This window comes from Corythoichthys intestinalis, chromosome 9, assembly GCF_030265065.1.
Source record: "Corythoichthys intestinalis isolate RoL2023-P3 chromosome 9, ASM3026506v1, whole genome shotgun sequence".
Taxonomy (NCBI): Eukaryota; Metazoa; Chordata; class Actinopteri; order Syngnathiformes; family Syngnathidae; genus Corythoichthys; species Corythoichthys intestinalis.
In genome coordinates, this window is record NC_080403.1 from 26,054,892 (window position 1) to 26,081,090 (window position 26,199).

At 41.2% G+C, this 26,199-nt stretch overlaps 1 protein-coding gene across 1 annotated transcript; it reads right to left on the reverse strand.

Moving 5' to 3' along the window:
* Positions 1-633: 633 nt before the first annotated feature.
* On the reverse strand, positions 634-12,305 carry LOC130921932 (uncharacterized). The gene is made up of 11 exons (XM_057846313.1): positions 11,985-12,305; positions 11,785-11,909; positions 11,577-11,635; positions 11,407-11,497; positions 11,281-11,321; positions 11,011-11,210; positions 10,778-10,940; positions 5,304-5,471; positions 5,175-5,239; positions 1,802-1,884; positions 634-939 (listed from the first exon to the last, which is right to left on the reverse strand). Exons 1-10 carry the CDS (start codon positions 12,169-12,171, stop codon positions 1,808-1,810), a joined length of 1,176 nt encoding a protein of 391 aa, XP_057702296.1. The 5' UTR covers positions 12,172-12,305; the 3' UTR covers positions 634-939; positions 1,802-1,807.
* Positions 12,306-26,199: the final 13,894 nt, after the last annotated feature.

Here is a 26,199-nt window from a genome sequence, read left to right on the forward strand (position 1 = left end):
GCGAGCAGTTTTCTGTTGAAGGGGGTAAAAAAAAAAGTAGGAGTGGGACTCGTTTAGCAAAAAACAAACAAACAAAAAACAAACAAAAAAAAAATCTAATTCATTAGGGACTTTGTAGTCAATTAATCTTGATTAATCGCGCTTTAATTGCATGGCAATATTTGTCCTGAAATGTTTATAAATAATAAATAAATTTAAAAGGATTTTGTTGGACGAATGAATCAAATAACATCCTGGAAAATTAATAGTATTTGCATTTGTATTTAAAAAATAAATAAAAAAATAAAACTGCAGCAAAACAATTACCCAGTTTAAAAAAAGTAGAAGATCTGAAGTTAAACTGCCATTTTAGGACTTTTTTTTTTTTTTTTTTTTCCGAGGGGTACCAGTCCGACATTTAAATGCTCAAAAGACAAAAAGCAAAGTGCAAATCTTTTCCGGTAAAAGTACCAGAAAAATAAATTAACTTGGAAGAAAATGAACAAGCTGAAACATGTAAAGACAAGTATTTTATGTATAAATATTTTCATTAACACATATTTTTAGATTAAATGTGCTGATTTAATCATATTTCTCTATTTTGGTAGCTGTTAGCTGAGCTAACGTCTGCATCATTTTAGTCGCTGTGTCAGAAATGCAAAGGTTCTGTGTTGGGAACGTAACCTGCAATTATTATTATTATTATTATGATAACTCGTTCATTTTTTTTCCTCACAAATTAGTTGTAATTAATCTGTTAAAGTCCCATCTCTAAAAAAATATTGCACAAAGTAAATATTGGGGGAAAAGAACATTTATTGCACATTTAAAAAAAAAAAACAACAAAGAGAATCACAACAATCTGAAGACATAGCTCAAATTTATATATTGATCGACTGTTTTAGCCTTTACTTTGTCTTCATCAGTAACATTTGACACTTTGAGCCGTTTTGTTGTCACCTGCTGAGACAAAAAAGTCACATAATGTCACGTGAGATTCATTTGGGAAAAACAGAAGGGTCATTAAATTGTAGGGTGCCATTTGTGTCCCCCGTATAAATTATGCTGTACTTTCACTAAAGTTAGACAAATCCTCATTCAATTTATTTTTAGGTGCATTAGCAATTGCTGTAGGCCTATATTATAAATTCAAGGGTCCAGGCTCCTAAATTCTGTTTTTTAAATTCTTTTTACTTCTAGTAAAAAGTTTGCTATGGAATTTTGCTCTGTCCATAGTGTGTTTCATTCCAATTCAGTCTATAAAATAACCAATATAAGTAGAGAAAAAAAATCTTTAATCATGTGTTGTTGTTTTTTTATTCAAATGTAGTGATTTCAAAAAAAGAGCGGGAAAAAAAGGGTTTCTGTTCGTCCCCAGTGTCACTGTCCACTCTAATGTGTTAGTGACCCTTTAAGAAAATGTATTCATTTATTTATTAATCATTTATTAATGACATCACTCTCCTGCGATAACATCACACCAGTGGTGGGAAGTTCAACTGTGGTAAGTAATTTCTTTTTTACCTCATTTAATAATCAAATTTTGCAGTTTTATGAAGTACGCTCAGTGTGGATGATCATAACGTGTCCACTCTGTTAAAGCTTTACTGTATAACAAAGAAATGAATTATTTCAAATGGGGGATTTGTAAAATTAAAATATTTCTCATCAAGTATCCAAAGTTGTGTTAGCGATTATGCCATTAAAGCAAGGCTGAGGGCTAACTTCAGTACAAAATGTCCCATCTGTTAGTGTCCACTCTGTTATGTCCAAATGGCACCCTTTTAATAAAAAAAAAAAAAGACAAGTGAAAATACTGCACCTGTATTTATGTATCAATGTTTTCTAGATATGGCCGGAAGCGCTCTGCTGTGTAACTGCCTGCAAGTCCCAAATTGTAACGTCCTGCAAAAAACAAATAATTAGTCATTTCTGTGAAAAAGATCAGATGTTCAATGAAATAAGTTGCAATTTGACAAGAACAAATTTGTATTTTAGACGTAAACATATTATCACCGTGCTATCGTCACTCCAATGGCTTCGATTTTATTTTAGAAATGATTTTAAACTTTGACTGTTTGTTTTTAATTTTATTAACGGCCAGGCTCCTTCCTACTTGTCGGAGATTTTAACCTTCCGGAACTCTAGCAGGGGCGTGGAAATCACTCACAGCAGAGGGTGCTAAGGATCTTACAGTGGTATGAAAACTTTCTGAACCTTTTGGAATTTCTCAACTGCATAAAATCACCGTTAAATGGGATCATCTTTGTCAAAATCACACAGATGAAAGTACACGCGGCCGCACTGCGACTGGTGTGCATTGGCTGATTGACTTTAATGCCCGCGTTTCACTGTGTTTTTGCGGCGGCCACGTTGTCGCACCATTGAAGTTTCTTAACTGTCCTACTGTGTTGGTCCTCATTATAGTAGAGAAGACGGAGTAAATATAATCTACACAAAGAAACTGTAGCCCGATCGACTCACAGCCGATATTTTCTGTAATGTACTGATAAAAGTAAGGGTTACATTACGTTAGAAACTCGTTCGGTACGCCTCCGTTCCGAACCGAAACGGTTCGATACAAATACATGTATATATATGCACACACACACACAGTGGGGCAAATAAGTATTTGGTCAACCACCAATTGTGCAAGTTCTCCTACTTGAAAAGATTAGAGAGACCTGTAATTCTCAACATGTGTAAACCTCAACCATAAGAGACAGAATGTGGAAAAAAAAAACAGAAAATCACATTGTTTGATTTTTAAAGAATTTATTTCCAAATTAGAGTGGAAAATAAGTATTTGGTCACCTACAAACAAGCAAGATTTCTGGCTGACAAAGAGGTCTAACTTCTTCTAACGAGGTCTAATGAGGCTCCACTCGTTACCTGTATTAATGGCACCTGTTTTAACTCATTATCACCTGTCCACAACCTCAGTCAGTCACACTCCAAACTCCACTATGGCCAAGACCAAAGAGCTGTCGAAGGACACCAGAGACAAAATTGTAGACCTGCACCATGCTGGGAAGGCTGAATCTGCAATAGGTAAAACGCTTGTGTGAAGAAATCAACAGTGGGAGCAATTATTAGAAAATGGAAGACATACAAGACCACTGATAATCTCCCTCGATCTGGGGCTCCATGCAAGATCTCACCCCGTGGCGTCAAAATGATAACAAGAACGGTGAGCAAAAATCCCAGAACCACACGGGGGGACCTAGTGAATGACCTACAGAGAGCTGGGACCACAGTAACAAAGGCTACTATCAGTAAGTAACACAATGCGCCACCAGGGACTCAAATCCTGCAATGCCAGACGTGTCCCCCTCTGAAGAAAGTACACGTCCAGGCCCGTCTGCGGTTCGCTAGGGAGCATTTGGATGATCCAGAAGAGGACTGGGAGAATGTGTTATGGTCAGATGAAACCAAAATAGAACTTTTTGGTAGAAACACAGGTTCTCGTAATTGGAGGAGAAAGAATACTGAATTGCATCTGAAGAACACCATACCCACTGTGAAGCATGGGGGTGGAAACATCTTGCTTTGGGGCTGTTTTTCTGCAAAGGGACCAGGACAACTGATCTGTGTAAAGGAAAGAATGAATGGGGCCATGTATCCAGAGATTTTGAGTGAAAATCTCCTTCCATCAGCAAGGGCATTGAAGATGAGACGTGGCTGGGTCTTTCAGCATGACAATGATCCCAACACACAGCTAGGGCAACAAAGGAGTGGCTTCGTGAGAAGCATTTCAAGGTCCTGGAGTGGCCTAGCCAGTCTCCAGATCTCAACCCCATAGAAAATCTGTGGAGGATGTTGAAAGTCCGTGTTGCCCAACGAGAGCCCCAAAGCATCACTGCTTTAGAGGAGATCTGTATGGAGTAATAGGCCAAAATACCAGCAACAGTGTGTGAAAAGCTTGTGAAGAGTTACAGAAAACGTTTGGCCTCCGTTATTGCCAAGAAAGGGTACATAACAAAGTATTGAGGTGAACTTTTGGGATTTACCAAATACTTATTTTAAACCATGATTTGCAAATAAATTCTTTAAAAATCAAACAATGTGATTTTCTGTTTTTTTTTTTTTTTTCACATTCTGTCTCTCATGGTTGAGGTTTACCCATGTTGACAATTACAGGCCTCTCTAATATTTTCAAGTGGGAGAACTTGCACAATTAGTAGTTGACTAAATATTTATTTGCCCCACTGTGTGTGTGTGTGTGTGTGTGTGTGTGTGTGTGTGTATATATATATATATATATATATATATATATATATACCTGTCACCCCAGGAGGACGCCTCTTCTGAAGACAGTACACAAGAAAACCTGCCTGTCCCATCAGACCATAGGACATGGTTCCAGTAATCCATGTGCTTTGTTGACATGTCATAGGACATGGTTCCAGTAATCCATGTGCTTTGTTGACATGTCTTCAGCAAACTATTTGCGGGCTTTCTTGTGTACCGTCTTCAGAAGAGGCTTCCTCCTGGGGTGACAGCCATGCACACCAATTTGATGTAGAGTGCGGCGCATGGTCTGAGCACTAAAAGGCTGACCCCCCACCACTTCAATCTCTGCAGCAACGCTGACAGCACTCCTGTAACGAGTCACATGACATTTTGGAGGGAAAATGACAAGCAGCACTCAATTTGGACATTTAGGAATGTATGTAGTTTCTAAGGAGTGTACTCACTTTTGTTGCCAGGGGTTTAGATATAAATGGCTATATTTTGAGTTATTTTGAGGGGAAAATAAATTAACTCTATTATATAAGCTGCACACAGACTACTTTTCATTGTGTCAAAGTGTCATTTTGTCAGTGTTGTCCCATGAAAAGCTATACTTAAATATCTGCAGAAATGCGAGGAGTGAACTCACTTTTGTGATACACTGTATATAGATACAAATATATATATATATATATATATATATATATATATATATATATATATATATATATATATATATATTGTAGGCAAACATCTGCTTTATAAAATAAAACAATAGCAATTTCGCGAGAATTAAATTATTTTGGGAAAAACAATTAAAATCAGATATCTTCGGGCCATTTTGTACTTTGATGAAGTTCATCGTTTTTTTTATGATTTAATGTCAACTGAGTAAAAAAATGAAAGGTGTGAAAGATGTCATGAGGGGAAAAAAAATCCCTGTACATTAGATCCCTCCATACCTGTGCCGGTGAAGTCAAAGTAGTCTTCATCAAAATCTAGAAATCCGGTTGAAACGGCTCTATTCCTAAAACACAAATTCATCATTTTTGCCATCGTTTTTTTTTACCATTTCCATGAAATTGACTTACCAAGAGCCACAACGTCTTTGTTTAACCAGGAAGACGACGATGGCGACTACTGCGGCCATTAGCAGGGCCGCCGCTATCGATCCGAAAAGAGCTCCATAGAAGGCTGGACCCCAGCGGAAGTGTTGGCATCGAGGCCCAAAGTACTTGCTTATTTTTGATGAATAGCAGCTAGGAGGGAAACAACAATAATCATTTGCTTCAAAATTGGTATTTGCGTATTAACCTGTTAATCCCTAAATTTATATGTATGAAGCATTGGTGGAATAAATAAGTACCGTAATTTTTGCACTATACGGCGCACCTGACTATAACCCGCCACCAAAGGCGTAGCGTCCCTCTGGGGGCCCCCAGCCAGCAGGGGCCCCCAGAGGGCCAACAGATTTAGCACACAGAGCTTTACTGCACTAACAAGTGTTGGGAGTGTTTCAATACCATGGATTCATTTGGCAGATTATCTAATGAGTCTGTTATCAATCCCAATCAGCATTAACCATCTCATGTAATTTATACATGTTTAAGACAATCCATTCAGCTATTAACACCACATGATTGTTTAAAGAGTGACTCACCAATTACTCTCTGGAAAGTCCTTGCTGAGTCATATTACGTTGATTTTCACAGGCCACCTCATTATTCATGTGACTACTTAAAGAACGGTGATTTTTCCAAGAAAGTCTATTAATGGGTCTATCGTATTCCTCGTTGAATACTCTATTAGAAAAATATAACATATATGTAACTAAAATAATCCTAAACGATTTTACTAGCAATTTTAATACTCCTTTTAGCAAGGTTCCTTGGGTATGCGTACGTTCCCATAGCAACCAGTCCTGCTATTGTCCTACGTCACAAGCGCTGCGTATTCTCGGAGCAAGAATAGGCGTGAGGTGCGCATTTCGAGCAGAGGACGGCCAACTGATGTGTGTGTCCATGAACGAATGTTAGTACATCCATATGAGTCGGTGTAAAGTGCTTAGTTTTCACCACTTTTATGGCCAAGATGACTGCACGTGCACGCAGCGCGCACTCGCACCCACCCACCTTTGTGTTCATTTACTGCGCGAGTTACGTGACTCAGAGTGAGAGTGGGTGGCGATCTGGCCTTTTTTTAATTGGCAAAATGAAGAGAAGTTATCTTTCTGGAAGCGAAAAAAGAAAAACAAAAAAAGCAGAAGAGGAGAAAAGGAAGCAAGACAGCGGTGAGTGTACTATGTTACTGTAGTTTTATGTCCTAATGTAGTACAAGCACTGCAGACTAGTAGTAGTAGTAGTAGTAGTATTTTTATGTCCTAAACCAATTAACTGCCTTGACTTGTTGTAACTAGCTTGTTAGCGTTTGCTAACAGCATTGCAGCATGCTAGCGATTCTTCATACATAAAGATGTTACCTAGAACATAAAATCAGTGTTTAGAATCAACATACACACTGATCAGCCAAACTGATAAGATGTTACATGATTCACTTCTGTGCCAGAATGTTATCCTTACTAAGTAAAAGCAATATAACTTACCATCAAGTCAGTAGAATACGGTATGTGTAAAGCCTTTTCACATACACATGTGCAAGTAAGGGAAGTAAGTTGGATTTGGAGCAATTTGCTCCAAGTTCAACTGTCCCCCTTCCTTGCACACGCTCGAAGGGCCCCATGTTGCTTGTTGCCTGGGGCCCCCGGGGACCCTTGCTACGCCTCTGCGGCCGCCACCCACCAAGTTTAACACGAAAACGGCATTTGTTCATATATAGGTCCTTCTAAAAAAATTGGCATATTGTGATTAAGTTCATTATTTTCTGTAATGTACTGATAAACATTAGACTTTCATATATTTTAGATTCATTACACACAACTGAAGTAGTTCAAGCCTTTTATTGTTTTAATATTGATGATTTTGGCAAAAAAAAAAAAAAAAAAAAAAATCCCTATCTCAAAAAATTAGCATATCATGAAAAGGTACTCTAGAGAAGCTACTAACATAATCATCTGAATAAACGAATTAACTCAAAACACCTGCGAAAGATTCCTGAGGCTTTTAAAAACTCCCAGCCTGGTTCATTACTCAAAACCGCAATCATGGGCAAGACTGCCGACCTGACTGCTGTCCAGAAGGCCATCATTGACATCATCAAGCAAGAGGCTAAGACACAGAAAGAAATTTCTGAGTGAATAGGCTGTTCCCTGAGTGCTGTATCAAGTCACCTCAGTGGGAAGCCTGTGGGAAGGAAAAAGTGTGGCAGCAAACGCTGCACAACCAAATGAGAAAGATTGTGGAGAAGGGCCGATTCCAGACCTTGGGGGACCTGCAGAAACAGTGGACTGAGCCTGGAGTAGAAACATCCAGAGCCACCGTGCCCAGGCGTGTGCTGGTAATGGGCTACAGGTGCCGCATTCCCTAGGTCAAGCCACTTTTGAACCTGAGACAGCGGCAGAAGCGCCTGGCCTGGGCTACAGAGAAGCAGCACTGGACTGTTGCTCAGTGGTCCAAAGTACTTTTTTCAGATGAAAGCAAATTTTGCATGTAATTCAGAAATCAAGGTACCAGAGTTTGGAGGAAGACTGGGGAGAAGAAAAAGGCCAAAATGCCTGAAGTCCAGTGTCAAGTACTCACAGTCAGTGATGGTCTGGGGTGCCATGTCAGCTGCTGGTGTTGGTCTACTGCAGTACTTCTCAAATGGTGGGGCGCGCTGGGGGGGTGCAGAGCGATGCCAGGGGGGGCGCGAGTGACCTCGGGGAACATGCTTTTTTTTTTTTTTTTTGCCGTACTAGAATAAAGTGTACTTGCACATCCACTCCGTGGGTGGCAGTGGCGCTCTCATTTTCAAAGTGCGTGCAGTATTTTTGAAGTAAGCAAGAGCACACGGAAGAGACTCATGCAGAGCTGGACTCACGCAGCGACCCACTGTCTTCTTCGGTTCTCACGTGTCCGGCCGAGAAGTGCCGTTTTCGGCTTGGGATCGTCACGACCACCGCCCTCACCTACGGTTCTCCCTCGGCCGCCGAGAATGCGCTTTTTTCGGGCCGTTTGCCTTTGACTTTTAATATAGTGGGAAATGAGGAAAGACCACTGTTTACTGAGTCTAAAAATGATTATAGCGGAGAAGCCAAATCAGTTAAGACGCCACTTAAAGACATTAGACCTCAATCTCATTGATAAGCCGCTTGATTGTTTTTCAGCGAAAATGTGCCGAATATTGCCAATTGTCACCATCGTCCCGCTTTGTCAGTGTTATATCAGTAAACCAGTGAGCACTGTGGTGAATCAGCGAAAATAAAAACTTTCCTTCTGTCCAAAGACCCCCCCCCCCCCCCTTCTATTCAGTTTTGTTTTTTTTCGGTCAAATTTTTTGGCATGTTGTCCTGAAGAGTAAATGTTTCTAATCAATTTGAATTTGTTATTATTTACTGATTTTATTACATTTTATTTTTCAGTATCAAATGGTCAAAAATGTACCTTGAGTGTATTTTTACAGTTTGGATGTGACTTTTTTTTTTTTTTTTTTTTTTTTAACTTCAGGCAAATTGATGCGCGTTAAGTCTTTTCTGTTGTTACAAGCAACACAATGTTAAAAAAGTTATACTTTATTATAAGTTGATCTATGTTACTTTTTTTTCTTTAATAGAAAAAAAAGGACACAATGTTAGGCTGAGGCGTACTTATAATAGTAATATAGACGAATGATACTATTTACAGTGGCGGCAGAGAGTTGGGGGGGGCGCGAAACATTTACGTCTTCCTTGGGGGGGCGTAACAGAAAATAATTGAGAAGCACTGGTCTACTGTGTTTTATCAAGGGCAGGGTCAATGCAGCTAGCTATCAGGAGATCTTGGAGCACTTCATGCTTCCATCTGCTGAAAAGCTTTATGGAGATGAAGATTTCATTTTTCAGCAAGACCTGGCACCTGATCACAGTGCCAAAACCACTGGTAAATGGGTGGCTCACCATGGCATTACTGTGCTCAATTGGCCTGCCAACTCTCCTGACCTGAACCCCATAGAGAATCTGTGGGATATTCTGAAGAGGACGTTGAGAGAAACCAGAGCCAACACTGTGGATGAGTTTAAGGCCCCTATCGAAGCATCCTGTGCCTCCATAACACCTCAGCAGTGCCACAGGCTGATTGCCTCCATGCCACGCCGCATTGAAGCGGTCATTTCTGCAAAAGGATTCCTGACCAAGTATTGAGTGCATAGCTGATATACAGTAATTAATTGAAGGTTGACTTTTTTTGTATTTAAAAACACATTTTTGTATTGGTCGGATGAAACATGCTAACTTTTTTTAGATTGGGATTTTTGGGTTTTCTTGACTTTTTTGCCAAAATCATCAATATTAAAACAATAAAAGGCTTTAACTACTTCAGTTGTGTGTAACGAATCTAAAATATATGGAATTCTAAGGTTTATCAGTACATTACAGAAAATAATGATCACAATATGCAAATTTTTTTAGAAGGACTATAAGCCACACTGGACTATAAGCCACAGCTGTCCTCACTGCATTATTAGATATTTATACCAAAGATATTAACCGGAAACACTTTATTTGACGGCCACAACATACGACTGTCATAAGTCAAAATGAACCACCATGAAGCTTTGAATCAATTGGCTGCAAAGCTTCATTTGCCCATCACTGCTCCCTTGAGGGAGACAGTCAATCTCTGCTGCTACCAACTGTCAACACTGCTATTGTCCAACATGCCTCCTAGCATGCATTGCAGCGATAGAGATGTAAATAACAGTTTAAATTCATGTTCTGTGCTAATTATTTCTGCAGTTACTGTTGCATTTGTTTCATAAATTTCTAGTTATGGTATTTGGTGACATTTTATTTGACAGTGGCACCATAAGAAAATCATAATTTTGACATGACACTGTCATGAGCATTAACGAATGCTTATAGCAGATGTCATTTAGTGTTATCCGGCAAATTATCTCACTTTTGAATGGATGTAAAAGATCCGAGCTGGACATAAATGGAGCCAGTGACATAATTTGTCGGGTGACACTTAATGATATCTGTCATAAGCATTCAGTAATGCCCATTAAAGTGTCATTCTGTTAATATGACGGTATTATGACAGTCTTATGTTGCTACTGTCAAATAAAGTGTTCCCAATTAACCCAAATGAATCAACAAATAAGCCGCATTGGACTGTAAGCCGTAGGATTGAAAATAAAGGAGAAAAGCAGCGACTTATAGTCGGAATATTACAGTCCATTAAAAGATGACTAACTCATCAGCGATCGCTGTCATTCCCCTGGTCAAATTGGAGTGGACGTCTAACGCAGTCAATGGAGTCAATGAGTTAATAAAAAAAAAAAAAAAATACAACTAAATAGAGAAAATTAAATTGACAAAATACAGCTAAAAATGACAAAATCCTAAAATTAAATCTTTAGTTTAGTTTAGTTGTTATTTAAATGTATTAAAAAGTATATTTCCATGGAATGGCCCAACAACAAAGTGTCTTACTTGCACACTGCTCCTACGTTAATATCATTGAGGCATTGACCATGTCCATTGCAATAGTCCAGCTCCTTCATGCAGGGTCCCACGCACTGCCACCGACCGTCAATCACCTCAGCGGTGTAATTATTAAATGAGCAGTTGATAAAGGGCTGGAGATCCATGATACCTGATTGACAGCAACTGGTTTATTTTAGCACAGTAACTTTAAATTTAAATTTTAAAAAATTGTGATTTACTCATAATCTGTGGAACCGGAGAGGAGACTTTCTTGAAGAGTACACTGGCACTGAATGCTTCAGAGATCTGCTGGATGTTGTCGTCCTCGTTGAAGATTCGCACCAACTCGCCTTCGAGCTGATCATTGAGCCACTGGATCTGCGTGGCATTGTTCTGATAAACGTACTCAGCTCGGCTCGTGGCCAAAACGCTTCTTGGCCTGAAATAATTTCGACGACAAATTAGAACACCTTGGATAGAAATGGAAAATAACCAGCAGTCTTACATACCGCAACTCTGTGACGTCCGCTTTTGTCAGCAGATCTTTCAACTGAAAACAAAAGTCAAGAAGGTCAGACGATTGTTTACCAAGTTCAAGCTTCATTTCATGTTTTGACAATGCAATAAAGGTCGACCTTCATGATGAACTTTTTGAATAACTGGAATTTTGGTTCACTCTGCAGGGAGCGCTCCTTCCTTCGGCTTGAGTCGATAACGCTTCCTTCTCTAAAGTAGGGAAAAAGACACCAATTTAAAATAAATTAAATGAAGCAAGAAATTTGCTAAATTTAATCAGTAAACTTACAGTAAGTTGATGACTACTACTTTTTGAAAGTGTGGAACTTCGGCGCAAAGTACTTCAAGCTGAAAAAGATGTTGTTTTTTAATGATATCCAGGTTAACCAGGAAAACTTAATTGTGCTGGTGAAAACGTTAAAAAAGTGATAACTTCTACTATGGGAGAGGCAATGAAATTGACTCATTAAAAAAACACAAAAAACAACACTATCTACCTCCATTTGCAACTTTTTGATGAAATCTATTGAGGCATTTGAAAGCAAATCGTTATATGCATCCAAAAACGTGATCTTGATATCCAAAGTAATATTTGCTTTTCGTGTAGGTATTGCAGAATAATCTGTAAGAGAGACATAGATACAAACATTTTGAATATGCGACGGTAAATTATTCATAAAAATACGGTCTTTCTTACCAACATCAGGAGTTGTGAGGTTTTGTCCATAATTACAATCATCGCCATAGATTTCTTCTTGACAATAAGGGGTTGTAGATCCGCCCGTTGCAGTGGTTTGTGGTTTGGATGATATTTTAGATTCTGTTGAATCTGAGTCTGTTGACACGGAGTCAATTTGAGTTGTGTCCGTAAAACGTGTGGTCATTTGGGGGAATGTTGAGGGTACCCCTGAGGATAAACCACTATCGGTAGAAGAACTTACTGTGTCGGTGGAGTCAATATTGGTAGTTTGGATTGTTCCTTTCGTAGTGAATGTTTCGAGTGAAGTGTGTGGCTCTGAAGAAGATGGAATTGTACTTGCTGCTTCTATACTTGTTGACTCGAAGTCAATATGAGTTGTGTCAGTAAACCGAGTGGTCATTGGCGGGATTGTTGAAGGTAGCGCTGACGATACACCACTGTCTGTGGATTGAAGATTGGTAGTTTGGATTGTTCCTTCCGTAGTGAATGTTTCAATTGATGTGTGCGATTCAGAAGTTGTTTGTGGCCCTGAAGAGGATGGAATTGTACTTGTTGCTTCTGTACTTGTTGACTCGAAGTCAATATGAGTTGTGTCAGTAAACCGAGTGGTCATTGGCGCGATTGTTGAAGGTAGCGCTGACGATAACCCACTGTCTGTGGATTGAAGATTGGTAGTTTGGATTGTTCCTTTCGTAGTGAATGTTTCGAATGAACTGTGCGATTCAGAAGTTGTTTGTGGCTCTGAAGAGGATGGAATTGTACTTGTTGCTTCTGTACTTGTTGACTCGAAGTCAATATTAGTTGTGTGAGTAAACCGAGTGGTCATTGGTGGGATTGTTGAAGGTAGCGCTGACGATACACCACTGTCTGTGGATTGAAGATTGGTAGTTTGGATTGTTCCTTTCGTAGTGAATGTTTCGAATGAACTGTGCGATTCAGAAGTTGTTTGCGGCTCTGAAGAGGATGGAATTGTACTTGTTGCTTCTGTACTTGTTGACTCGGAGTCAATATGAGTTGTGTCCGTAAACCGAGTGGTCATTTGGGGGAATGTTGACGGTACCCCTGAGGATAAACCACTATCGGTAGAAGAACTAACTGTGTCTGTGGAGTCCATATTGGTAGTTTGGATTGTTCCTTTCGTAGTGAATGTTTCGAGTGAAGTGTGCGCTTCAGAAGTTGTTTGTGGCTCTGAAGAGGATGGAATTGTACTTGTTGCTTCTGTACTTGTTGACTCGGAGTCAATATGAGTTGTGTCCGTAAACCGAGTGGTCATTTGGGGGAATGTTGAAGGTACCCCTGAGGATAAACCACTATCGGTAGAACTTACTGTGTCTGTGGAGTCAATATTGGTAGTTTGGATTGTTCCTTTCGTAGTGAATGTTTCGAGTGAAGTGTGCGATTCAGAAGTTGTTTGTGGCTCTGAAGAGGATGGAATTGTACTTGTTGCTTCTGTACTTGTTGACTCTGAGTCAATATGAGTTGTGTCAGTAAACCGAGTGGTCATTGGCGCGATTGTTGAAGGTAGCGCTGACGATAAACCACTGTCTGTGGATTGAAGATTGGTAGTTTGGATTGTTCCTTTCGTAGTGAATGTTTCGAGTGAAGGGTGCGATTCAGAAGTTGTTTGTGGCTCTGAAGAGGATGGAATTGTACTTGTTGCTTCTGTACTTGTTGACTCGGAGTCAATATGAGTTGTGTCAGTAAACCGAGTGGTCATGTGGGGGAATGTTGACGGTACCCCTGAGGATAAACCACTATTGGTAAAAGAACTTACTGTGTCTGTGGAGTCAATATTGGTAGTTTGGATTGTTCCTTTCGTAGTGAATGTTTCGATCGAAGTGTGCACTTCAGAAGTTGTTTGTGGGTCTGAAGAGGATGGAATTGTACTTGTTCCTTCTGTACTTGTTGACTCTGAGTCAATATGAGTTGTGTCCGTAAACTGAGTGGTCATTTGGGGGAATGTTGACGGTACCCCTGAGGATAAACCACTATCTGTAGAAGAACTTACTGTGTCTGTGGAGTCAACATTGGTAGTTTGGATTGTTCCTTTCGTAGTGAATGTTTCGAATGAAGTGTGTGATTCAGAAGTTGTTTGTGGCTCTGAAGAGGATGGAAATGTACTTGTTGCTTCTGTACTTGTTGACTCGGAGTCAATATGAGTTGTGTCAGTAAACCGAGTGGTCATTGGCGGGATTGTTGAAGGTAGCGCTGACGATGAACCACTATCTGGAGAAGAACTTATCGTGTCTGTGGATTGAAGATTGGTAGTTTGGATTGTTCCTTTCGTAGTGAATGTTTCGAATGAACTGTGCGATTCAGAAGTTGTTTGCGGCTCTGAAGAGGATGGAATTGTACTTGTTGCTTCTGTACTTGATGACTCGGAGTCAATATGAGTTGTGTCAGTAAACCGAGTGGTCATTGGCGGGATTGTTGAAGGTAGCGCTGACGATGCACCACTATCCGTAGAAGAACTTATGATGTCTGTGGATTGAAGATTGGTAGTTTGGATTGTTCCTTTCGTAGTGAATGTTTCGATCGAAGTGTTCGCTTCAGAAGTTGTTTGTGGCTCTGAAGAGGATGGAATTGTACTTGTTGCTTCTGTACTTGTTGACTCTGAGTCAATATGAGTTGTGTCCGTAAACTGAGTGGTCATTTGGGGGAATGTTGACGGTACCCCTGAGGATAAACCACTATCGGTAGAAGAAGTAACTGTGTCTGTGGAGTCCATATTGGTAGTTTGGATTGTTCCTTTCGTAGTGAATGTTTCGAGTGAAGTGTGCGCTTCAGAAGTTGTTTGTGGCTCTGAAGAGGATGGAATTGTACTTGTTGCTTCTGTACTTGTTGACTCGGAAACAATATGAGTTGTGTCCGTAAACCGAGTGGTCATTTGGGGGAATGTTGAAGGTACCCCTGAGGATAAACCACTATCGGTAGAACTTACTGTGTCTGTGGAGTCAATATTGGTAGTTTGGATTGTTCCTTTCGTAGTGAATGTTTCGAGTGAAGTGTGCGATTCAGAAGTTGTTTGTGGCTCTGAAGAGGATGGAATTGTACTTGTTGCTTCTGTACTTGTTGACTCTGAGTCAATATGAGTTGTGTCAGTAAACCGAGTGGTCATTGGCGCGATTGTTGAAGGTAGTGCTGACGATAAACCACTGTCTGTGGATTGAAGATTGGTAGTTTGGATTGTTCCTTTCGTAGTGAATGTTTCGAGTGAAGGGTGCGATTCAGAAGTTGTTTGTGGCTGTGAAGAGGATGGAATTGTACTTGTTGCTTCTGTACTTGTTGACTCGGAGTCAATATGAGTTGTGTTAGTAAACCGAGTGGTCATGTGGGGGAATGTTGACGGTTCCCCTGAGGATAAACCACTATTGGTAAAAGAACTTACTGTGTCTGTGGAGTCAATATTGGTAGTTTGGATTGTTCCTTTCGTAGTGAATGTTTCGATCGAAGTGTGCGCTTCAGAAGTTGTTTGTGGGTCTGAAGAGGATGGAATTGTACTTGTTCCTTCTGTACTTGTTGACTCTGAGTCAATATGAGTTGTGTCCGTAAACTGAGTGGTCATTTGGGGGAATGTTGACGGTACCCCTGAGGATAAACTACTATCGGTAGAAGAACTTACTGTGTCTGTGGAGTCAACATTGGTAGTTTGGATTGTTCCTTTCGTAGTGAATGTTTCGAATGAAGTGTGTGATTCAGAAGTTGTTTGTGGCTCTGAAGAGGATGGAAATGTACTTGTTGCTTCTGTACTTGTTGACTCGGAGTCAATATGAGTTGTGTCAGTAAACCGAGTGGTCATTGGCGGGATTGTTGAAGGTAGCGCTGACGATGAACCACTATCTGGAGAAGAACTTATCGTGTCTGTGGACTGAAGATTGGTAGTTTGGATTGTTCCTTCCGTAGTGAATATTTCAATTGATGTGTGAGATTCTGATGTTGTTTGTGGCTCTGGAGATGATGATGATTTTGTACTTGTCGATTCTGTACTGGTTGAGTCTGTCATGGGCTCTTCAGATGTTGATCCTCCAGATGTAAATGTTATTTGTGATGTAAACGCTGGTTCTGAAGGTGAAGACATGGTTGCTGTTGATGCTCCAACGTTGGTAACAGACGATTGAGTTGTGTCCGTAAACCGAGTGGTCATTTGGGGGAATGTTGAGGGTACCCCTGAGGATAAACCACTATCGGTAGAAGAACTTACTGTGTCGGTGGAGTCAATATTGGTAGTTTGGATTGTTCCTTTCGTAGTGAATGTTTCGAGTGAAGTGTGTGGCTCTGAAGAGGATGGAATTGTACTTGCTGCTTCTATACTTGTTGACTCGAAGTCAATATGAGTTGTGTCAGTAAACCGAGTGGTCATTGGCGGGATTTTTGAAGGTAGCGCTGACGATACACCACTGTCTGTGGATTGAATATTGGTAGTTTGGATTGTTCCTTCCGTATTGAATGTTTCAATTGATGTGTGCAATTCAGAAGTTGTTTGTGGCTCTGAAGAGGATGGAATTGTACTTGTTGCTTCTGTACTTGTTGACTCGAAGTCAATATGAGTTGTGTCAGTAAACCGAGTGGTCACTGGTGGGATTGTTGAAGGTAGCGCTGACGATACACCACTGTCTGTGGATTGAAGATTGGTAGTTTGGATTGTTCCTTTCGTAGTGAATGTTTCGAATGAACTGTGCGATTCAGAAGTTGTTTGCGGCTCTGAAGAGGATGGAATTGTACTTGTTGCTTCTGTACTTGATGACTCGGAGTCAATATGAGTTGTGTCAGTAAACCGAGTGGTCATTGGCGGGATTGTTGAAGGTAGCGCTGACGATGCACCACTATCCGTAGAAGAACTTATGATGTCTGTGGATTGAAGATTGGTAGTTTGGATTGTTCCTTTCGTAGTGAATGTTTCGATCGAAGTGTTCGCTTCAGAAGTTGTTTGTGGCTCTGAAGAGGATGGAATTGTACTTGTTGCTTCTGTACTTGTTGACTCTGAGTCAATATGAGTTGTGTCCGTAAACCGAGTGGTCATTTGGGGGAATGTTGACGGTACCCCTGAGGATAAACCACTATCGGTAGAAGAACTAACTGTGTCTGTGGAGTCCATATTGGTAGTTTGGATTGTTCCTTTCGTAGTGAATGTTTCGAGTGAAGTGTGCGCTTCAGAAGTTGTTTGTGGCTCTGAAGAGGATGGAATTGTACTTGTTGCTTCTGTACTTGTTGACTCGGAGTCAATATGAGTTGTGTCCGTAAACCGAGTGGTCATTTGGGGGAATGTTGAAGGTACCCCTGAGGATAAACCACTATCGGTAGAACTTACTGTGTCTGTGGAGTCAATATTGGTAGTTTGGATTGTTCCTTTCGTAGTGAATGTTTCGAGTGAAGTGTGCGATTCAGAAGTTGTTTGTGGCTCTGAAGAGGATGGAATTGTACTTGTTGCTTCTGTACTTGTTGACTCGGAGTCAATATGAGTTGTGTCAGTAAACCGAGTGGTCATTGGCGGGATTGTTGAAGGTAGCGCTGACGATGAACCACTATCTGGAGAAGAACTTATCGTGTCTGTGGATTGAAGATTGGTAGTTTGGATTGTTCCTTCCGTAGTGAATATTTCAATTGATGTGTGAGATTCTGATGTTGTTTGTGGCTCTGGAGATGATGATGATTTTGTACTTGTCGATTCTGTACTGGTTGAGTCTGTCATGGGCTCTTCAGATGTTGATCCTCCAGATGTAAATGTTATTTGTGATGTAAACGCTGGTTCTGAAGGTGAAGACATGGTTGCTGTTGATGCTCCAACGTTGGTAACAGACGATTGAGTTGTGTCCGTAAACTGAGTGGTCATTTGGGGGAATGTTGAGGGTACCCCTGAGGATAAACCACGATCGGTAGAAGAACTTACTGTGTCGGTGGAGTCAATATTGGTAGTTTGGATTGTTCCTTTCGTAGTGAATGTTTCGAGTGAAGTGTGTGGCTCTGAAGAGGATGGAATTGTACTTGCTGCTTCTGTACTTGTTGACTCGAAGTCAATATGAGTTGTGTCAGTAAACCGAGTGGTCATTGGCGGGATTGTTGAAGGTAGCGCTGACGATACACCACTGTCTGTGGATTGAAGATTGGTAGTTTGGATTGTTCCTTTCGTAGTGAATGTTTCGAATGAACTGTGCGATTCAGAAGTTGTTTGCGGCTCTGAAGAGGATGGAATTGTACTTGTTGCTTCTGTACTTGATGACTCGGAGTCAATATGAGTTGTGTCAGTAAATCGAGTGGTCATTGGCGGGATTGTTGAAGGTAGCGCTGACGATGCACCACTATCCGTAGAAGAACTTATGATGTCTGTGGATTGAAGATTGGTAGTTTGGATTGTTCCTTTCGTAGTGAATGTTTCGAATGAACTGTGCGATTCAGAAGTTGTTTGTGGCTCTGAAGAGGATGGAAATGTACTTGTTGCTTCTGTATTTGTTGACTCGGAGTCAATATGAGTTGTGTCCGTAAACCGAGTGGTCATTTGGGGGATTGTTGAAGGTAGCGCTGACGATACACCACTGTCTGTGGATTGAAGATTGGTAGTTTGGATTGTTCCTTTCGTAGTGAATGTTTCGAGTGAAGTGTGTGGCTCTGAAGAGGATGGAATTGTACTTGTTGCTTCTGTACTTGTTGACTCGAAGTCAATATGAGTTGTGTCAGTAAACCGAGTGGTCATTGGCGGGATTGTTGAAGGTAGCGCTGACGATGCACCACTATCCGTAGAAGAACTTATGATGTCTGTGGATTGAAGATTGGTAGTTTGGATTGTTCGTTTCGTAGTGAATGTTTCGAATGAACTGTGTGATTCAGAAGTTGTTTGTGGCTCTGAATAGGATGGAAATGTACTTGTTGCTTCTGTATTTGTTGACTCGGAGTCAATATGAGTTGTGTCCTTAAACCGAGTGGTCATTTGGGGGAATGTTGAAGGTACCCCTGAGGATAAACCACTATCGGTAGAAGAACTTACTGTGTCTGTGGAGTCAATATTGGTAGTTTGGATTGTTCCTTTCGTAGTGAATGTTTCGAGTGAAGTGTGCGATTCAGAAGTTGTTTGTGGCTCTGAAGAGGATGGAATTGTACTTGTTGCTTCTGTACTTGACTCGGAGTCAATATGAGTTGTGTCAGTAAACCGAGTGGTCACTGGCGGGATTGTTGAAGGTAGCGCTGACGATACACCACTGTCTGTGGATTGAAGATTGGTAGTTTGGATTGTTCCTTTCGTAGTGAATGTTTCGAATGAACTGTGCGATTCAGAAGTTGTTTGCGGCTCTGAAGAGGATGGAATTGTACTTGTTGCTTCTGTACTTGTTGACTCGGAGTCAATATGAGTTGTGTCCGTAAACCGAGTGGTCATTTGGGGGAATGTTGACGGTACCCCTGAGGATAAACCACTATCGGTAGAAGAACTAACTGTGTCTGTGGAGTCCATATTGGTAGTTTGGATTGTTCCTTTCGTAGTGAATGTTTCGAGTGAAGTGTGCGCTTCAGAAGTTGTTTGTGGCTCTGAAGAGGATGGAATTGTACTTGTTGCTTCTGTACTTGTTGACTCGGAGTCAATATGAGTTGTGTCCGTAAACCGAGTGGTCATTTGGGGGAATGTTGAAGGTACCCCTGAGGATAAACCACTATCGGTAGAACTTACTGTGTCTGTGGAGTCAATATTGGTAGTTTGGATTGTTCCTTTCGTAGTGAATGTTTCGAGTGAAGTGTGCGATTCAGAAGTTGTTTGTGGCTCTGAAGAGGATGGAATTGTACTTGTTGCTTCTGTACTTGTTGACTCTGAGTCAATATGAGTTGTGTCAGTAAACCGAGTGGTCATTGGCGCGATTGTTGAAGGTAGCGCTGACGATAAACCACTGTCTGTGGATTGAAGATTGGTAGTTTGGATTGTTCCTTTCGTAGTGAATGTTTCGAGTGAAGGGTGCGATTCAGAAGTTGTTTGTGGCTCTGAAGAGGATGGAATTGTACTTGTTGCTTCTGTACTTGTTGACTCGGAGTCAATATGAGTTGTGTCAGTAAACCGAGTGGTCATGTGGGGGAATGTTGACGGTACCCCTGAGGATAAACCACTATTGGTAAAAGAATTTACTGTGTCTGTGGAGTCAATATTGGTAGTTTGGATTGTTCCTTTCGTAGTGAATGTTTCGATCGAAGTGTGTGATTCAGAAGTTGTTTGTGGCTCTGAAGAGGATGGAAATGTACTTGTTGCTTCTGTACTTGTTGACTCGGAGTCAATATGAGTTGTGTCAGTAAACCGAGTGGTCATTGGCGGGATTGTTGAAGGTAGCGCTGACGATGAACCACTATCTGGAGAAGAACTTATCATGTCTGTGGATTGAAGATTGGTAGTTTGGATTGTTCCTTTCGTAGTGAATGTTTCGAATGAACTGTGCGATTCAGAAGTTGTTTGCGGCTCTGAAGAGGATGGAATTGTACTTGTTGCTTCTGTACTTGATGACTCGGAGTCAATATGAGTTGTGTCAGTAAACCGAGTGGTCATTGGCGGGATTGTTGAAGGTAGCGCTGACGATGCACCACTATCCGTAGAAGAACTTATGATGTCTGTGGATTGAAGATTGGTAGTTTGGATTGTTCCTTTCGTAGTGAATGTTTCGATCGAAGTGTTCGCTTCAGAAGTTGTTTGTGGCTCTGAAGAGGATGGAATTGTACTTGTTGCTTCTGTACTTGTTGACTCTGAGTCAATATGAGTTGTGTCCGTAAACCGAGTGGTCATTTGGGGGAATGTTGACGGTACCCCTGAGGATAAACCACTATCGGTAGAAGAAGTAACTGTGTCTGTGGAGTCCATATTGGTAGTTTGGATTGTTCCTTTCGTAGTGAATGTTTCGAGTGAAGTGTGCGCTTCAGAAGTTGTTTGTGGCTCTGAAGAGGATGGAATTGTACTTGTTGCTTCTGTACTTGTTGACTCGGAAACAATATGAGTTGTGTCCGTAAACCGAGTGGTCATTTGGGGGAATGTTGAAGGTACCCCTGAGGATAAACCACTATCGGTAGAACTTACTGTGTCTGTGGAGTCAATATTGGTAGTTTGGATTGTTCCTTTCGTAGTGAATGTTTCGAGTGAAGTCTGCGATTCAGAAGTTGTTTGTGGCTCTGAAGAGGATGGAATTGTACTTGTTGCTTCTGTACTTGTTGACTCTGAGTCAATATGAGTTGTGTCAGTAAACCGAGTGGTCATTGGCGCGATTGTTGAAGGTAGTGCTGACGATAAACCACTGTCTGTGGATTGAAGATTGGTAGTTTGGATTGTTCCTTTCGTAGTGAATGTTTCGAGTGAAGGGTGCGATTCAGAAGTTGTTTGTGGCTGTGAAGAGGATGGAATTGTACTTGTTGCTTCTGTACTTGTTGACTCGGAGTCAATATGAGTTGTGTTAGTAAACCGAGTGGTCATGTGGGGGAATGTTGACGGTACCCCTGAGGATAAACCACTATCGGTAGAAGAACTTACTGTGTCTGTGGAGTCAACATTGGTAGTTTGGATTGTTCCTTTCGTAGTGAATGTTTCGATCGAAGTGTGCGCTTCAGAAGTTGTTTGTGGGTCTGAAGAGGATGGAATTGTACTTGTTCCTTCTGTACTTGTTGACTCTGAGTCAATATGAGTTGTGTCCGTAAACTGAGTGGTCATTTGGGGGAATGTTGACGGTACCCCTGAGGATAAACCACTATCGGTAGAAGAACTTACTGTGTCTGTGGAGTCAACATTGGTAGTTTGGATTGTTCCTTTCGTAGTGAATGTTTCGAATGAAGTGTGTGATTCAGAAGTTGTTTGTGGCTCTGAAGAGGATGGAAATGTACTTGTTGCTTCTGTACTTGTTGACTCGGAGTCAATATGAGTTGTGTCAGTAAACCGAGTGGTCATTGGCGGGATTGTTGAAGGTAGCGCTGACGATGAACCACTATCTGGAGAAGAACTTATCGTGTCTGTGGACTGAAGATTGGTAGTTTGGATTGTTCCTTCCGTAGTGAATATTTCAATTGATGTGTGAGATTCTGATGTTGTTTGTGGCTCTGGAGATGATGATGATTTTGTACTTGTCGATTCTGTACTGGTTGAGTCTGTCATGGGCTCTTCAGATGTTGATCCTCCAGATGTAAATGTTATTTGTGATGTAAACGCTGGTTCTGAAGGTGAAGACATGGTTGCTGTTGATGCTCCAACGTTGGTAACAGACGATTGAGTTGTGTCCGTAAACCGAGTGGTCATTTGGGGGAATGTTGAGGGTACCCCTGAGGATAAACCACTATCGGTAGAACTTACTGTGTCTGTGGAGTCAATATTGGTAGTTTGGATTGTTCCTTTCGTAGTGAATGTTTCGAGTGAAGTGTGCGATTCAGAAATTGTTTGTGGCTCTGAGGAGGATGGAATTGTACTTGTTGCTTCTGTACTTGTTGACTCGAAGTCAATATGAGTTGTGTCAGTAAACCGAGTGGTCATTGGCGGGATTTTTGAAGGTAGCGCTGACGATACACCACTGTCTGTGGATTGAATATTGGTAGTTTGGATTGTTCCTTCCGTATTGAATGTTTCAATTGATGTGTGCAATTCAGAAGTTGTTTGTGGCTCTGAAGAGGATGGAATTGTACTTGTTGCTTCTGTACTTGTTGACTCGAAGTCAATATGAGTTGTGTCAGTAAACCGAGTGGTCACTGGTGGGATTGTTGAAGGTAGCGCTGACGATACACCACTGTCTGTGGATTGAAGATTGGTAGTTTGGATTGTTCCTTTCGTAGTGAATGTTTCGAATGAACTGTGCGATTCAGAAGTTGTTTGCGGCTCTGAAGAGGATGGAATTGTACTTGTTGCTTCTGTACTTGATGACTCGGAGTCAATATGAGTTGTGTCAGTAAACCGAGTGGTCATTGGCGGGATTGTTGAAGGTAGCGCTGACGATGCACCACTATCTGGAGAAGAACTTATCGTGTCTGTTGATTGAAGATTGGTAGTTTGGATTATTCCTTCCGTAGTGAATGTTTCGATCGAAGTGTGCGCTTCAGAAATTGTTTGTGGCTCTGAGGAGTATGGAATTGTACTTGTTCCTTCTGTACTTGTTGACTCTGAGTCAATATGAGTTGTGTCCGTAAACCGAGTGGTCATTTGGGGGAATGTTGACGGTACCCCTGAGGATAAACCACTATCGGTAGAAGTACTTACTGTGTCTGTGGAGTCAATATTGGTAGTTTGGATTGATCCTTTCGTAGTGAATGTTTCAATCGAAGTGTTCGCTTCAGAAGTTGTCTGTGGCTCTGAAGAGGATGGAATTGTACTTGTTGCTTCTGTACTAGTTGACTCTGAGTCAATATAAGTTGTGTCCGTAAACCGAGTGGTCATTTGGGGGAATGTTGACGGTACCCCTGAGGATAAACCACTATCGGTAGAAGAACTAACTGTGTCTGTGGAGTCAATATTGGTAGTTTGGATTGTTCCTTTCGTAGTGAATGTTTCGATCGAAGTGTGCGCTTCAGAAATTGTTTGTGGCTCTGAGGAGGATGGAATTGTACTTGTTCCTTCTGTACTTGTTGACTCGGAGTCAATATGAGTTGTGTCCGTAAACCGAGTGCTCATTGGCGGGATTGTTGAAGGTAGCGCTGACGATGCACCACTATCTGGAGAAGAACTTATCGTGTCTGTGGATTGAAGATTGGTAGTTTGGATTGTTCCTTTTGTAGTGAATGTTTCGAGTGAAGTGTGCGATTCAGAAGTTGTTTGTGGCTCTGAAGAGGATGGAATTGTACTTGTTGCCTCTGTACTTGTTGACTCGGAGTCAATATGAGTTGTGTCAGTAAACCGAGTGGTCATTGGCGGGATTGTTGAAGGTAGCGCTGACGATGCACCACTATCTGGAGAAGAACTTATCGTGTCTGTTGATTGAAGATTGGTAGTTTGGATTATTCCTTCCGTAGTGAATGTTTCGATCGAAGTGTGCGCTTCAGAAATTGTTTGTGGCTCTGAGGAGGATGGAATTGTACTTGTTCCTTCTGTACTCGTTGACTCTGAGTCAATATGAGTTGTGTCCGGAAACCGAGTGGTCATTTGGGGGAATGTTGAAGGTACCCCTGAGGATAAACCACTATCGGTAGAAGAACTTACTGTGTCTGTGAAGTCAATATTGGTAGTTTGGATTGTTCCTTTCGTAGTGAATGTTTCGAGTGAAGTGTGCGATTCAGAAGTTGTTTGTGGCTCTGAAGAGGATGGAATTGTACTTGTTGCTTCTGTACTTGTTGACTCGGAGTCAATATGAGTTGTGTCAGTAAACCGAGTGGTCATTGACGCGATTTTTGAAGGTAGCGCTGACGATAAACCACTGTCTGTGGATTGAAGATTGGTAGTTTGGATTGTTCCTTCCGTAGTGAATGTTTCAATTGATGTGTGCGATTCAGAAGTTGTTTGTGGCTCTGAAGAGGATGGAATTGTACTTGTTGCTTCTGTACTTGTTGACTCGAAGTCAATATGAGTTGTGTCAGTAAACCGAGTGGTCATTGGTGGGATTTTTGAAGGTAGCGCTGACGATACACCACTGTCTGTGGATTGAAGATTGGTAGTTTGGATTGTTCCTTTCGTAGTGAATGTTTCGAGTGAAGTGTGCGAGTCAGAAGTTGTTTGTGGCTCTGAAGAGGATGGAATTGTACTTGTTGCTTCTGTACTTGTTGACTCGGAGTCAATATGAGTTGTGTCCTTAAACCGAGTGGTCATTTGGGGGAATGTTGACGGTACCCCTGAGGATAAACCACTATCTGGAGAAGAACTTATCGTGTCTGTGGATTGAAGATTGGTAGTTTGGATTATTCCTTCCGTAGTGAATGTTTCAATTGATATGTGCGATTCAGAAGTTGTTTGTGGCTCTGAAGAGGATGGAATTGTACTTGTTGCTTCTGTACTTGTTGACTCTGAGTCAATATGAGTTGTGTCCGTAAACCGAGTGGTCATTTGGGGGAATGTTGACGGTACCCCTGAGGATAAACCACTATCGGTAGAAGTACTTACTGTGTCTGTGGAGTCAATATTGGTAGTTTGGATTGATCCTTTCGTAGTGAATGTTTCAATCGAAGTGTTCTCTTCAGAAGTTGTCTGTGGCTCTGAAGAGGATGGAATTGTACTTGTTGCTTCTGTACTCGTTGACTCTGAGTCAATATAAGTTGTGTCCGTAAACCGAGTGGTCATTTGGGGGAATGTTGACGGTACCCCTGAGGATAAACCACTATCGGTAGAAGAACTAACTGTGTCTGTGGAGTCAATATTGGTAGTTTGGATTGTTCCTTTCGTAGTGAATGTTTCGATCGAAGTGTGCGCTTCAGAAATTGTTTGTGGCTCTGAGGAGGATGGAATTGTACTTGTTCCTTCTGTACTTGTTGACTCGGAGTCAATATGAGTTGTGTCGGTAAACCGAGTGGTCATTTGGGGGAATGTTGACGGTATCCCTGAGGATAAACCACTATCGGTAGAAGAACTAACTGTGTCTGTGGAGTCAATATTGGTAGTTTGGATTGTTCCTTTCGTAGTGAATGTTTCGATCGAAGTGTGCGCTTCAGAAATTGTTTGTGGCTCTGAGGAGGATGGAATTGTACTTGTTCCTTCTGTACTTGTTGACTCTGAGTCAATATGAGTTGTGTCAGTAAACCGAGTGGTCATTGGCGGGATTGTTGAAGGTAGCGCTGACAATGCACCACTATCTGGAGAAGAACTTATCGTGTCTGTGGATTGAAGATTGGTAGTTTGGATTGTTCCTTTTGTAGTGAATGTTTCGAGTGAAGTGTGCGATTCAGAAGTTGTTTGTGGCTCTGAAGAGGATGGAATTGTACTTGTTGCCTCTGTACTTGTTGACTCGGAGTCAATATGAGTTGTGTCCGTAAACCGAGTGGTCATTGGTGGGATTGTTGAAGGTAGCGCTGACGATGCACCACTATCTGGAGAAGAACTTATCGTGTCTGTGGATTGAAGATTGGTAGTTTGGATTATTCCTTCCGTAGTGAATGTTTCGATCGAAGTGTGCGCTTCAGAAATTGTTTGTGGCTCTGAGGAGGATGGAATTGTACTTGTTCCTTCTGTACTTGTTGACTCTGAGTCAATATGAGTTGTGTCCGGAAACCGAGTGGTCATTTGGGGGAATGTTGAGGGTACCACTGAGGATAAACCACTATCGGTAGAAGAACTTACTGTGTCTGTGGAGTCAATATTGGTAGT

Bases quoted from the DNA above. Each gene is read 5' to 3' on its own strand.
- LOC130921932 (XM_057846313.1), bottom strand. From the start codon at position 12,171: ATGACCACACGTTTTACGGACACAACTCAAATTGACTCCGTGTCAACA. The intron at 11,498-11,576 runs GTAAGTTTACTG...TCCCTACTTTAG, and splicing joins GTAGTAGTCATCAACTTACT to AGAAGGAAGCGTTATCGACT. The intron at 5,472-10,777 runs GTAAGACACTTT...TTTCCCTCCTAG, and splicing joins AACGTAGGAGCAGTGTGCAA to CTGCTATTCATCAAAAATAA.